The following is a 16,084-nucleotide window of genomic DNA, read 5'->3' as shown; positions in this document are numbered from 1 at the left end:
ATAAATAAATGAATAAATAAATAAATAAATAAATAAATAAATAAATTTTCTCTTTTATGTTTTAATACACATATATATTTAAGGCAACATGCTTAAATAGCATCCAGAGCTGATAAAACTAAAAAAAAAACAAAACTAAAAAAATCCCCTAGAGAGTGATTCAAGTAATTGAATTGATTCATTAGAACTTCCCTTTAGAAAGTTTTCATTTTCCTGTCTAATTTTATAGGTTTGTATGTGTATGTCTAGACATGTAAGCACATACACACATACAATAATGATTTGTTTCAATCAATTATTTCAAGGATCAGACTAGGATGAAAAGAATAAAACTCCTTACAAGTTAGTAAAATGTAGTAACTATAATCCATCCCATAAAATGAACCCATTATGCTTAGAACTGCAATCTCCAAAGGCAATACATGTGTTGCATTTATTATATACATCAGTTGCATTGTAGAAAGACATCTTGGGTGGTAAACACATGCTCAAGGTTCAACAGAAAGGCATATTGAACAACTTTTTGATATATGGACAGACTCCAGAGTTACAGAAGACTTCCTGCTATGGTCAGTCATCTTCAACATATGAGGATGGTATTGGATCAGAGAAAGTTAATTATCTTCACTTTATACCCCAGAGTTGTACAATAGACATTTTCTAAAGGTCTGAAAAGTTCAGTTCTCAGAATAGTCTAGGTCATGAAAGAACATACCTACTGGTAAGTAGCTAAGTATTTATGTAAATAGAGTTGATTATAAAAACTGGCTAAATCCATACTTGCGTTGCCAATTTTGTTCCCACAATAATAATTTTATCAATTATTGACATGGACTGATAGAGAAACATACACACACCCCAAAAGAAATCATCTATTTAAGATTCCATGTCTGAAAAAGTCTGGATTTTCCCCAATCCTAACCCCAAACCTAATTATTGCACAATATTGATTCCATCAATATTGAAATAGTATTGAAATTGGTGTTTGTCAATCTGGTGTCCTCCAGATGTGTTTTCATGTGTAAATTCTAAGAACTGCTATCTGGTATAAAGTTACTTGCTTCATTCACCCATTTGGGATGTGTTTTTATTTCAGCTTTCTATTATTATACAAATATTTGATTTAATCATGCAAATCATGCTCTTATAAAGACGTTATCTGACATGCTGCCACAATTTAATGTAATCTTCACGTGGCATGTTAAAATGGAAGTCTGCATATATTATCCTATAGATAGAAAAAATTAGCATACAGGTGTATACTAAAACAATAGCAGTGATTATCATAATCAAAAGGCATTGTTTAAAATAAACCTGCAATATTTGCAAAAAAAATGGAGTTGTAATAGATTAATTAAACAGATTTGATTTTTTATGAAACAATGCTTGGCATTAGCATGTAAGAAAATGTGTGCTTAGCATGATTATATTTTCTCCAGTGAATATTATCTGAGTCAGAATATATTAAAATAGCTTTATTCATATGAGTTTTTCACTATCCAAACTGAGAATAAGGTAATATGAAAATAATTCATATGCAAGTAAACCTTTAGTTAAACTATTCTATTTTTTGCAGAAGAAATGCCTGTTATTGAAGAAAAAAATAAAATACAAATGTTCACAACACTAAAAAAAAGTATGATATTTGCAATTTGTAAAATTTAAAAGCATTTGACTTGAATATTGAAAAGCTTCCCACAACTGTGTGTACAAATGTGTAGTAGATACTGATTCATACAAATGAATTTGAGAGGGAAGAAAATTTATTTCATCTCCTGAACAGAATTCTTATTTATGCTTAGGAACTTGCTATGTAACTTGATATTTTTTCTAGCAAACCAACTCAGTGTTTTTTTTAAAGTGTGGAATATATTTTTTGTGTTTTTGTTAAAGTGGACAAAAATAAAATAGGTAAATTTGCCTCTGCTGTCACCGTACACAGAAACATTGAGGGATAAAGGTTAATTATTCAATTATTCGTCTGTCCTTTTGTTCTGTGTATTTCACAATGATTAATTGTGTTCTGTTTCTTTTTATTAGCAGAGCCTAGTGATGTAGACCCAGATACTCTAAAGGCAAACTCTCAGGGGTTTATTGGATGCCTCTCTTCTGTGCAATTCAATCATGTTGCTCCTTTGAAGGCTGCTGTCCACTACCCCAGCTCGGCTCCAGTCATTGTTAAAGGACATTTCATGGAATCCAACTGTGGGACATTAACAGGAGCTGACACAACATCAAGTGAAACAACCCATTCATTTGCAGGTACCAAGCATAAGGCTTTCATTAATTTTATTCTCTGAAAAAGAATCCTTGACCATGTTTCAGAAAGTCAATCATTTTTTTTAAATATGCCAGAAGTGCATATATAGTAGGCTTCTCTACAAATCCTCAATTCTTGTCATTTCCTATGTTGTAAGCATATGAATGTGTGTTTTTCATATATACCATGTAAAGTCTAAATCAATCATTCGCTCCTTGTTAATTGCTTTGTATAATCTTTTAATGTGTGTGCCCCTATTTTATAATTCTTTGATAAACCTAACACCTACCGTAATAGATACAATAGCCTCTGTTGGATCTGTGGATTTAAATCAGGGTGAAATCCAGCAGGGTCTAACAGGTTCTGGAGAACCCGTAGTGGAAATTTTGAGTAGTTCAAAGAACCGGCAAATACCACCTCTGGCTGGCCCCAGAGTGGGGTGGGAATGGAGACTTTGCAATATCCTTCCCCCAGGAGTGGGGAGGGAATGGGGTTTTTGCAGTATTCTTTTCCTGGAGTGGGGTGGGAATGGAGATTTTGTAATATCCTTTCCCCAGGAATGGGGAAGAAATGGGGATTTTACGATATACTTCCCCTGCCATACCCAACAAATCACAACCAACAAACGACATTACAGCCTCTAAGCCATGTCCACAGAACCGGTAGTTAAAATATTTGGATTTCACCACTGATTTAAATGCAGATATGTTGAGATTCCTGTTCTTTGTTTGTCTCTGTATTTTTCTTTCTGTTTCTGGCACAGATCATTCGGGACCAAGGGATGAAGGAGAGCCATTAGCTAATGTAATAAGGAGTGATTCTGCAATTATTGGGGGTAAGAGGAAATGTAATTGCATTGTATGTACAATTTTAAATAATTTAATCTAAGTGCTGAAGCTGAGCACCCAAATACTGAATAAGCTTCTACATTGTTAACTTGTTTAACATTGTATACATGTTTTAGAAGCTGATGGAATTAGATTGGATAATCACAAATGGTTATAGGTTTTCAGACATGTGTTCAAGACGCAGTGGAAATATAGATCCATTTTTTCCTCCAAATCTCTCAATGGTTCACGGTATTGATTTAAAAAGAAATGCTTTATAAGTATTTCATTTTCTTCAAACGTTTAAGTACATGTTTGTTTATTTTTAAAATCATCCTTCTAATAATCCTATATTTGCAATAGTAGTTTGAGTTATTGTTGAAAACATTGACTTACTGAGAATGTGTCTGTTACAATCAAGCCTCAAAATCTATCTTCTAATTGTAAATAATAAACAATTCCAAATATCTCTATGGGAGTTGGGAGTTTGCAATATAATTTTTATTTTATGCAGCAGCAATGCCAGATAGTGATTTTGCTATCTTTCGAATTGTATGAAATTTGAAATTTACTGTATGTACTGATTTTCCATATAAAATCATACTGATGGCATTCCAATACAGTATCGGAAGACTCAGAGTATATTACATATGTAGCAACACTTCAAGATTCCTAGTCTTCTTTCTTTATATTTGTCTAAAACACTTAAAATGACATACTTTAACAGCTTTCCCTTCAGTTGCCCTTTAGGTACAACCTAGGATTGAATTATATGCCGCCCCTCTCCGTGGACTCGGGGTGGCTTACAACATTTTGATAAAATGATACAATGTATAAAACCTTTCTAAACCAATTAATAGAATAGTTAATTTAAAAATTATCTTAAAAACTAAACATTTAAAATCAAACTGTCACATACATACTATCACATTGAATATATTCATTGGGCAGAGGCTGGGGTCCAATGACGCCAAGCCTGATGCCATAAGTGCGTTTTCAAATGTTTATGGAAGGCAAGGAAGTGGAGGAAGTACAAATCTCTGGGGGCAGTTGATTCCAGAGGGTTGGGTCTCCCACAGAGAATGATCTTCCCCTAGTCTGGCTGATGGGACCCTGAGGAGACCAACTCTGTGGGACCTAATCTGGTCCTATGCCATGTAGGGCTTTATAGGTCATAGCCAACACTTTGAATTGTGTCCGGAAACCAATCGGCAGCCAATGCAGTCCACAGTAAGTTCATAATGCACAGGAAGTTTCCATTCCAAAAGGATTCAATTTTAGAAGACTAGATATGGATTGTATGTGAATAAGTTATTAATATATCTTTTGCTAGCATTTTAACAAGTAAGTACCCTATTAGAAGGCCAAGTCAGTATACTTCAGGAAATACGCGCTAGTGGAAAAAAGACAAAATTAGATCATGAAGACTCTTTAGAGTGAAGATAATAACTCAAGAGTATTACTGGATTATGTTGGTGATACCTTTTTATCTCAGTGCCAGATGCTATTATGGTAAGGTTAGTGGGTTATATAATTCATACAATACATTTCTAGAATGACATTATTGTGCTAGTGAAAAGATTTTTTTTCATGTAGCTACAATAAGTAATTAAGCCTTAGTGAGATCTGTTTATGCTAAATGAAGATTCCACTGTGCCCAGAGAGCTTTTATCACCAGGGCTCATAAAGCTACCACCTGTCCTGCTTTCCCTTCTAGTATAAGCTGGGGTACAACTATACACATGTCCAATTAAAGGATGAACAATTGTAATTGTACTGTAGCTGTATTCATTTCTATGTCATGTATTGATTATTTCAATATCAATTGATAACTTTTTCATTCTCATTATGGCATTTGCCTCCAACGCAAATAGACAAATAAGTAGGTTCTGAAAAAATAAAGTGTGTCCATCTATAATTTAATAATAGCAAGAACAAAGAAACCTAATAAACTTTGCTAATGGGCACTATAAAATGTTAATTCATAACATTTTTAATTACATCACAGTAATGAGATCACCACCTGTATACATTCAATAAATCTACATTTTACCAAAACTCTCATTATTATGACTTTTAACTGGGTGAAACACTGCATCAAAGGGAAACACTTTTTGAAACTAAGTACAGTACTTCAAATTGGCTAACGTACTGAATGTGTGAAAAATCGAAGACCCATGACTTTCAAAGAAACTAAGGTTGGGAAGTTATGTGCTGCTACCATGGTTATGAGATCTTTATCCTCAACATTCTATGATAACATCCAAGGCAATCTTGCAATCCTTTGCTCCCTGTCACATTCAGAAGCAACTATTTATGTACCTACTGGAAAGGGGAAGGGAATGAAGGGAAAGGGAGGGAAAGACGAAGAAAGGGAGGGAGGCTATTTTTGGTGCTCCCTGCCAGCTTCTCAAAATGAAACTCAATGGGGAAGCTGGTAGTCAAAAGTTGCTCCTGCTCCTACTGTTCTCCCTTTGTCATTCCGTTCCTCTTAAATAATGAAGCAATGGGGAAGAGATTTTCTAGTAAATACAGTAAATAAATATACAGAAAAGCTGGATCAGTTCATATCGTATGGTTATACAGTACATATTTTCTTCTAATATCCATATTATAATACGTTCCTGCACAGCTTCCCCTATAAATCTCTTATTTAAATGGTTTGTAGTTCCAACATAACTTAGCCCAATGGTTGGTAGTTGCATCATAACATTTGTAACATAAATGTGGAATAAATATTGTTTGGGAAGTTCCTTGATTAATGCTGATATTTACTTAATGTTCCCAAAATACATAGTGTCCATCTATAATTTAATAATAGCAAGACCAAAGAAACATAATAAACTTTAGACCATGAATATATTATGTAATATAAAAGCATAAGTTGCTAATGGGCACTATAAAATGTTAATTCATCACAGTAATGAGATCGCCACCTGTATACATTCAATGTCTGTCAGAGACAAGTAGATGGCAATGGATTTCCTTTTGATGTATTTCACAGTAAAGGAACTCTATAACAGATTTCTTTTAGATAATTGCCTAAAAGATGCTTTAAAAAATCATACATATATAAATGTGGTCTTAAAATTATGTTTATTTTAAAAGGGTTTTGCAAGGGGACCCTTTGCTCTTAAGTTAATATCTGTAGCTCAGGGTTGAACTAGGGTTGGGTTGCTGCTCCCTGAGCTGTTCTGTTTTGCAAACATTGCATTATCAAACTAGATTCAACATCTACATGAAACCACTGGGCGAGATCATCCAAGGACATGGGGTGAGGTATCATCAATATGCAGATGATACCCAGCTTTACATCTCCACCCCATGCCCAGTCAACGAAGCGGTGGAAGTGATGTGCCGGTGCCTGGAGGCTGTTGGGGCCTGGATGGGTGTCAACAGACTCAAGCTCAACCCGGATAAGACGGAGTGGCTGTGGGTTTTGCCTCCCAAGGACAATCCCATCTGTCCATCCATTACCCTGGGGGGGTAATTATTGACCCCCTCAGAGAGGGTCCGCAACTTGGGCGTCCTCCTCGATCCACAGCTCACATTAGAAAAACATCTCTCAGCTGTGGCGAGGGAGGCGTTTGCCCAGGTTCGCCTGGTGCACCAGTTGCGGCCCTATCTGGACCGGGACTCATTGCTCACAGTCACTCATGCCCTCATCACCTCGAGGTTCGACTACTGTAATGCTCTCTACATGGGGCTACCTTTGAAAAGTGTTTGGAAACTTCAGATCGTGCAGAATGCAGCTGCGAGAGCAGTCATGGGCTTACCTAGGTATGCCCATGTTTCACCATCACTCCGCAGTCTGCATTGGCTGCCGATCAGTTTCCGGTCACAATTCAAAGTGTTGGTTATGACCTTTAAAGCCCTTCATGGCACTGGACCAGAATATCTCCGAGACCACCTCCTGCCGCACGAATCCCAGCGACCGATTAGGTCCCACAGAGTGGACCTTCTCCAGGTCCCGTCAACTAAACAATGTCGGTTGGCGGGCCCCAGGGGAAGAGCCTTCTCTGTGGTGGCACCGGCCCTCTGGAACCAACTCCCCCCGGAGATTAGAACTGCCCCTACTCTTCCTGCCTTCCGTAAACTCCTTAAAACCCACCTTTGCCGTCAGGCATGGGGGAACTGAAACATCTCCCCCTGGGCATGTTTAATTTATATATGGTATGCTTGTGTGTATGTCTGTTAGTATATGGGGTCTGTTTTAAATCTTTAAATATTTTTAAATTTGTCAAATTATTTATGATTTGTTTCCACGTGTTGTGAGCCGCCCCGAGTCTTCGGAGAGGGGCGGCATACAAATCTAAGTAATAAATAAAATAAATAAATAAATAAATAGATAACATAATTAGTGTCAATATCATAATTAGTCCTGCAAAGTATTCTAGAATGTTCTTACATAAAGATAGTAACATATTGTCTAGTGCAATCTTTTTTTGGCCATGCCCCACCTAAGCATCTCTAAAATCCTGATGCCCCAGCCCCCGTGACATATAATTCTTACTATTCAAATATAGTACTCACGCGGAGGAAACCTAAAAGGCCATTAATTTGGTTTAAACAAGGTTGCAATTGCCCCCCTCAAAAATTAAAATGCCCCCCTGTGGGGCGTGTGCCCTACATTGGGAACCAGGGGTCTAGTGTAAAAGGCTACAAGAATCATTAAAATTATGCCATGTTTTTGATGTGTTTTACAAAATATTCTTTGCTATTATCTTTTCTCTCCCCAGGCGTGATCGCTGTAGTGATATTCATTCCACTTTGCATTGTGGCCATTGCTGTACGGATTTATAAAAAGAAAAATGTATATAAAAAAAAGGAGGTGAAAGGATCAGAAAATGAGGATAGTGGAGAAACTGTCCTGAAAAATGAGATCAACGTGCAAAATACAATCAATGAAAATCAAAAGGAGTATTTCTTCTGATTTGCTTTTCTGATCTAGTGTAACAAGAATAAAAGACAGTCTGACTTATTTGCTAACCAAGTTCTCGACTGGAAGAAAGAAAGAAAGAAAGAAAGAAAGAAAGAAAGAAAGAAAGAAAGAAAGAAAGAAAGAAAGAAAAACTGTTGCATTTGAATAACAGGCAAAATAGATTGGTTAAATGGCATAATGCTCAGTCTTGGTGTTTGCTATGGCAAGCCTCTTTAAATGACATGCATTCCTTAGCTATTATAACATAGATGCATTTTATGTAAGAGTGAATTAGATATTGTAACCAAACCCATTGTTGGTAGTTTTCAGCTGTTCTGCTGTGACTTTCTAAACTGCAAGTTAAACTTCATACATATGAGTTTTGAATGGGGGGAAAAGGTCATTTGTTTTCTTCCTTTCAGTCCATCCCTACAAGAGGTCTATTTTTAAAGCAATTTTATTTAAATGTTTCACAGTATTTTCTTTGATACCATTGGGCTATTTTTCAAACCAGAGGTATGCATGTTTAAGAATTAGGTTTCTTAAGAGCGCAGACTTCCAAATTGAAATGTTTGTACTTTTTTTTTTTTAAACAACAACAACAACAATAACACACACCCTATATCATTAACTTCATCAACAATTTCTCTCCTGCTTCACCCAGCCACTCTATTACAGTCTGGTGATAAAGAATTCAATGTTACTTTGAAAGCTTGTTTGTATGAAAAATGAAGTATGAATGAAAATCTGATTGTAATACACAGCAGTCAAAATGAATAACAGGGTGGTCGCCTAAGGAATCCAAACCTTAAACTCTCCACAAATTATGAATGATTCTTTCGTTACAACAATAAAACAAATTACGTACATCTCACCCTCAGTCTTAATGTCTACATACATCCTGTGGTCACATGATTGCATTTCAGGCACCAGTTGTGGCATCCAACATTCATGTGACAATGATTTTTGTCTGATGTGTGTGTGTGTGTGTGTGTGTGTGTGTGTGTGCACGTGCGTGTGTCTATCTGTCTGTATTCAGTGTTTTTTGTTGGTTTCCAGCAGAAAACACCCATTTGGGAAAATGGCTAACAACCACATGATTTGCTTAACAACCAGAGTGGCCTGCTTAAAACTATTGTAAAAATGGCTTAATGACCACAATTTAAGATCAAAATTCCATGCCCACTTAAGTGAAAACTACCTGTATTCCTAAAAGTCATCTTATCTTTTAACCCATTGATGTCAATTTGGCTTATAAAGCAGTAGAACATAAATCAGCCTTAAAAAGAGAATATAGTTTTATTTATTGAAAAAAATATATAATTGTATCCAGTCAAGACCACTTCTGAATAATTGTTGATATTGTAATTAGGCCCCATACTATATACAAAAGTCAATTGGAATTCCGTTCTCTGCTTCCTTAAAAAGGAAAGGTCCTCTTTGAACATCGAGGCCCCCATATTTCAAAATTCTGGTTTCAGCATTTGAAAAGAGATCAATGGCAGTGTCCCATTGTGCTGAACTATGTGCTTGATTTACCAAACTCATATAGGCAGGGATAAAAATGCTATCTCTTGATCAGTGTTACAACACAACACTCAATATCTTACAGCCAAATATCCTCCAGCTAACTTCAAGAATAAGGACTGAAAATTCAAAAAGACTGTTAGCTCCTACTAGTGACAGGAAATAGAGTTTTATCTAGTTCTGGAACTAGCAGAGCAAATCAGCATAGAGGTAGTCCTCAATTTGCAATCATTCATTTTAGTGACTTTTGACATTACAATGGCAGTGAAAAAAGTGACTTTTGATCACGTGACAATGGGGGTGCTGTCATGTGAAAAACAGTCATTTTTCACATGACAGCATCCCCATGGTCACTTGATCAAAACTCAAACTCACTTTGCTATCTTCTTTAGCAATGAACGTTATGGATTAAATTGTGGCCATAAATCAAGGACTACTACTGCAACTCAAGGTACAAGTTGCTGAGACTAAGGATGCTCATCAGAGACTCTAGGTCAGGGGAAATCAAAGTCACGACCCATGGGCCGATATGTTATGTGCTGGCCATCCCCACCCCCATTTTAATATATATCATTTTAATATATAGTTGCAATATATCACATGGCAACAACATGTCATCATACGTTTGACCTCCCAGCTCTAGGTCCTTGGAGCCAACAAGAGAGCTATTGGTGTGAATATAACATAGTTATTTCTAGCTGTTGCATGGTTAGCCCAGCAATTCAATAAAAATAAGATTGTAATATATTCATTGTGGCAGGTGTGTTGAAATATACCTGTATATATGAAATATTGGCCTGAATATAATTGCTAGAATCCTAACTTCAAGTTCTTTATATTCAGCCTTTGGAGGTTTCTGTCATAGTCAACAACCATTGGGTAGTAAGGCTAATTATAATTATAATTGGCTTCCTCTGTTAGATCTGAAGATTATAGGAGATTGTGTAAATAGATATTTGGCTTCAATATATATACAGTACCTAAGAACTGCTAAGTCACAATAACTAGTTTCACATGAAACTTTAAAATGTCCAAGCTATTATGTGGTGTTTTGTCATCATTATTATTTAAAGTGCATTGTCCTAATCTAGGTAATATATAAATAATTCCATTTTTAATCAAATGAAACTTTGGAATGCATGAATGCTGGAAAAAAAGAAACCATAGAGATGGATTTTTTTCCCTTAGCATTAAGAAAATACTAATATTATAAAAGATGGTATTTCTTTTTGGAATTAATGTATGCCAATAATTGCGTAAGATTTGAACGATTAGTTGGAATATACAACACTGATCTTTTCTCCCCAGCTTCCTCCAGGCTCTAAAGTCCTATCAACTAGTAAATTTTCCCCACCTTTTTGATTCCAGGAGACTTTTTAGGTGTTCTCAAAAAAAGTCAAGAGGGCAGCTATAATCATTCAATTCAAGACCTGCTCTTTTTAAATGTTCATTGCACCAGACAGTTCATGTAAATAAGGACTAATTCCTCAGCAGCACTGTTGCAGCAACTACGGAGAGGGGCGGCATACAAATCTAATAAATAATAAAATAATAATAATAATAATTTTTATTCTCCCTCCCCCATCACCATGGATGATCTTATATCAGCACTGTCCAACCTTAAAACGTGTGAACTTCAACTCCCAGAATTCCCCAGATGGCAGAGCTAGCTGGGGAATTCTGGAAGTTGAAATTCACTTATCTTAAAGTGGCCAGGGTTGGACAAAGCTACCTTATATCCTTAAATCTGTATATTGTTCAGACACCCATTGCTTGTCATTTCCTCCATTTGCTCTCATTTCATCATGATTTTCTGCTCCATTTTCATTCTTTCCACTTTTTACACTCACACAGCTTATACTTCCTTCTTGTTATGGGCAGCTACTTAAAGTATTTTTTTTCTCAAAGAGAACTTGCCCTGCTTTCTTAGAAGCAGCTGTGAATTTCAACTTTACCTCCAAAATATAAATTATTTTGTGGTAATCGAAGAGAAAGTTATGATACATTCATATAATTTCCATATCATTAAAATGATATGAACATATCATGAAACTATTACTTTTTTCCAAATATTATCCCAAAATAATATATTTAAGAAGCTAAAACAAGTGACAAAGTGAAGGTAATATACACACTCTTATGGGCCAAAATCTGCTTCCTTACAAGAGGTTCTGCCACATCTATTTGTTACTTTAAAATGGTCCTAGTACTTTTTTTGTATATGTTGCAATGCACATAACTAACCTTATGTAAAATTCTTAATGCAAGCTATTTGGAGAGCAATACCTACAGCCATCCCTTGTGCTCTGCTGAATAGTTAAATCTTTCTAAATTGTAATTATTACTTTCATGTTCCTTTAGCTTTGTTCCATTTTACAGGGTCATTTCATCATTCAAAGGTCTTTGAGTCTTCAATCTACTCTCTTGTTATTCTGTCAGAGGCAGTCACACTGAAACTACAGTGCCAGCTCCAGCCCATTTATTTCAGGCAACGAGCTTGGAGTCTTTAATGCCAATTTTATTGCTATTAAAGGGGAAAATCCCCCCCCCCCCAAAAAAAAAGTGGAGGGAGGCTTTTTTTTTACATTTTGTTAGTTTTTAAAGATCAAGCACTTACAACAGCCATTGCTTTGTTATCAATGTTCAAGCCATTTATTACACACTCATAAACGTATAGATGTGCAAGTGTGAATTAGGGAAAAATGAGAGTTTATAATGCTGTGTAATTATCTATGAATTACCAGTTATTTTTCCACTGTTTATTTATGTGAAGAGAGCTTTATCTTTTGAGTATTTTAAAACATTTTAAGTGTTAAGGAGGGATTATGTAAGTACAGTTTGTTTAAATTTCATTAAGGAAGCATTCAAAAAACATTCCTTTGATTCCATATATACAAAAGTACAGAATGGAAAAATGTGGAAGGGTTTTCAAATTGTGGAGAGTAAAAATTCTTTTTTAAAAAAGGAATTTACAATAATATTGTTTGAATGAATGCTTTTTTGTGTATAGCTGTATAGTGTATAATAGTTGAATTTCTTACAGGCAGCTAATGCCAATGAATATTTTGAAAGACAGAATTCACAAGCAAAAATGTATGCATAAGTAAGGCATATATTATAATTCAGAACACATTAAATGGGCCCAGTCTAATCTAGAAGTGCCTGTTTTCTTTGAGCATATGTTAATGCAAAGACTGTAAATAATGTAATTCTAGATTGACCTGAGGAAACCCAAAATATGTGGACAGGGCCTTCCTATAAATATTTTGTCAAACTCTTAAGTCTGTCATAATAATTATGTTCTTTATGTTGCCTTGGTTTGTTTGCTTGGTTTTTTTTCGACTTTTTTTTTCGACCTTTTTTTAGTCATTTCTAAAAATGTCCAATGTTGATTGATGGGTTCAAGGTTCAGCATTTGTCTCAAAGATATCTACAAATTCTGAAGTATAGAAGCTACAATAGCCAAACTTTGAAGTTTCTTTAATAACAGTGTGGCCTTCCAAATAAATAAAAAATAATTCCCAGTTACACTGGTTGAGGTTGAAAGGAACTGAAGTTCAATGGTTTCTACACATCCACATATTCCAGAGGCACCACATTCTTGCTTAATTCTCACTGTCTTGGTGAACAGGTTAAATGTCTGTTGAGATTCTCAGTCATCTAGGTCATCGTTGTCTCAAAGGTGCCTTTTCAAAAGGCAACTGGACTGTTTTCTTCCTTGAGGTAGAAGAAAAAAAAGGTTTTACTTCTCATCCAAGAAGCATCTCATTCAAGAAGCACTCATCAGAACTAATGGAGCTTCTTGTATGAGAAGCAAAATGTTTTCTTCTTCCTCAAAGATTAAAAACCCAGCCCAGTTGTCTTTTGAAAAGACACCTTTGAGATATTTTCAGGTTCCACCACGTTCTATTGATATTGAAGCATACATGGTTAAGAGTTCCATTTCTAGAACCAAAATTTGCAAAAAGCTGACATCCTACAACAGCCATTGTGGTCCCAGTGGACCATCATGGATTAACTTTTCTAGAAGATTTTAAAATGATGTTTTGATAAAACCTGTGGAATATTTAAATGGCAGATGTCATCCCAGGAAAGACTTTCTGACACTCCCAGGTAGACCTGTGGAGACTTTTCATTGTTTACAAAGAAAAAAATAAAAAAAGGGTTGGCAGGAGAGCACCTTTCCATGTCACCCCTAAAATCCAAAACACATGTTGAAAGAGAGATGGTTTCTAATCTACTTTTATCCATAAAGAGCTGCTTTTGTATGTGTGCACAAAATTATTTTAAAAGAACCATTGAAAAGAAAAAGAACCAATACACCTTGTGAACTGCGAACCTATAACCCAAGACATTTTGAAAAGCCACACTGTGAACTAAGCCTATAAAATGACGAGATATTAAATTGCACTGATGCATCATAGACCATTGCTGACCTTTTTGAAATATTTTTGCTCCAGTTTGTAATTGAATGCCTCTCTGTGAATAAACAATCGGTTTTTTAAAAAATAAAAAATAAAGTGAGGATTTTTTTCAAGCATTACATCATTGAGGACAATATGGTTCTTTTTTTAAAGAAAAGGATTATAAATAGAACTGAACTTGACATATTGGTGAATTTCTTCTTCCTGCATCTCCTCCTCCTCCTCTCAAAGAATACAGACATAGATTGGCTTATTAGACAATTGGCTCATTGGACATTTATTATTTATCTCCTACTTTTATTATATTTAAAAATAATTGAAGGCGATGAACACCCACAATACTTCCTATTTTCCCCATTATAACAAGAGCAACCCTGTGAGATGGGTTGGACTGAGCGAGAGTGACTGCAACTGGCTTTCAAGACTTAAGCAGGATTTGAACTCACTATTTCCCACTTTCTAACCCAATGGCTTAATCACTAGATCAAACTAGCTTTTTTAATTAAGTAGAAGCATGTGATCAATGATTTTATTTATAAATAGTTTTATAGTAATTATTGTGGCACATATGTTCAGTAAGTACCACAGGTAAATTGAGCTAACAGATCTTCTACTTCATTGAATATTAACTATTGTCTAAAATTTGTGAGCAAATATGTGGCCCTATGATCAGTGAAGGGCTACCAAAATTTGTACTACCACGCTGTGGGTGTGGCTTATGCAGGACGCCCTTCATTTTCTTTCAACATCTTTCAATGCAAATTGGGTACTGTTCTGCCGGTGTGTTTCAACCGCCCATAATTACAGGGTAATTATTCTAGGAAGACACACACCACATGATAAAAGAAAAACCCAAAAGTTTTTATAAACAGAAAAACAGAAACAGCTCCCTTTTTAAATGTCAAAGGGATTTTCTGGTACACACAAGGCAAAGGTTAAATGCAATCCAATTGCTCACCCAATAACTGGGAAATTGAGTCCAATTCTAAAGTCCAGAGAGTCCACACACAATCTTGAAGAGCCCAAAAACCATGATCTTGACGAAACAATGAATCAGATAAACTGCCATGAGACTAAAACATCAAGCTGCACTTTTATCTGTAGCACTAATTACAGCAGCCCCACCCAACCACAGGTGGCCTCATTTTCTCTTGTAATAATCCTTCAGTTGTTGTCTCTTATGCATCACTCTACGCATGCATGGATGTGTCATTAATTCTTGTTCAGAATCCAGGGATGACACCTATGATTGATCTCCTCCTGGGCGGTCTGCCAAACTCCCCTCTTCCCTGTCACTCAGGCTTCCTTGGTCAGAGGAGGCTTCATCGGCAGATTGTATTGGGAGCAAAACAGGCCTGTGGCATGTGGATGTTTCCCCCACATCCACCTGCACATTCCTTGGGGCAGGAGCTGGGTCAGAGCTAACCACAACAGGTACTCTGCAGTGGAGCTCCATTTTTGCTACCCCATTGTGTTTCCCCCCATCCAGGCAGTAGCCCACCCCTTCTTGTGATAATATACAGACATGCATTTTTTAAAAAGAAAATACAAATTAGAATTAACCAAACTAGAGCTCTTTATGTTGGACAAATCATTCATTTAAGAGCAGACTATATAGACCATAAAAACATATATACTGAAATTAATTAATTTGTCTTCCTCATTATAACCAAAGAAAGATCATTTTCCCAGAATTCCCTTATGTCCATAGTAAGGATGCTGGGGAAACTCTTTTGAAAAAGTTCTGAAAACTTGAAATAGATGAAGAACTTTCTGATCATCCTAGTCTCAAGCCATTAAAGTTAAAGCCAACAACTTTGCCTTGGAAATCTACTAAGACAATCGGAAATGTAATCTTCTTATGCTCTGCATAATTAATATAGATATAAATATTAATTAACTTGAGAGATGCCTTAGGAATGCTGTAGGCAAAAAGTCCAATTTGTTAAGTGGCATGATATGACTTTTCAAAATCCATTGAACTACAGGAACTTGTACACAAATGCAAAAGTATTTGTGGTGTTTATATCGAACACTCAAGAAGTCTGCCAATCAGCAAAAATACATTCAAAAGGAAACCAAGATCAGAAACTGAATGATACCTACTCTCTGAATAATATTCTCT

General features: G+C 35.8%; 1 protein-coding gene across 1 annotated transcript in view; it reads left to right on the top strand.

Moving 5' to 3' along the window:
• CNTNAP4 (contactin associated protein family member 4) overlaps positions 1-9,034 on the top strand; it is a 185,748-nt gene extending 176,714 nt beyond the window's left edge. Inside the window, exons 21-23 of the mRNA XM_070742803.1 lie at positions 2,044-2,262; positions 3,024-3,095; positions 7,827-9,034. Of these exons, the coding sequence (XP_070598904.1) occupies positions 2,044-2,262; positions 3,024-3,095; positions 7,827-8,020 (485 nt within the window). The 3' untranslated portion in view covers positions 8,021-9,034. The remainder of the gene's footprint in view (positions 1-2,043; positions 2,263-3,023; positions 3,096-7,826) is intronic.
• Positions 9,035-16,084: the final 7,050 nt, after the last annotated feature.

This window comes from Erythrolamprus reginae, chromosome 2 (assembly GCF_031021105.1).
Source record: "Erythrolamprus reginae isolate rEryReg1 chromosome 2, rEryReg1.hap1, whole genome shotgun sequence".
NCBI lineage: Eukaryota > Metazoa > Chordata > Lepidosauria > Squamata > Dipsadidae > Erythrolamprus > Erythrolamprus reginae.
The sequence above is the reverse complement of the archived record's forward strand: the minus strand, read 5'-3'. Positions and strand labels throughout refer to the sequence as shown.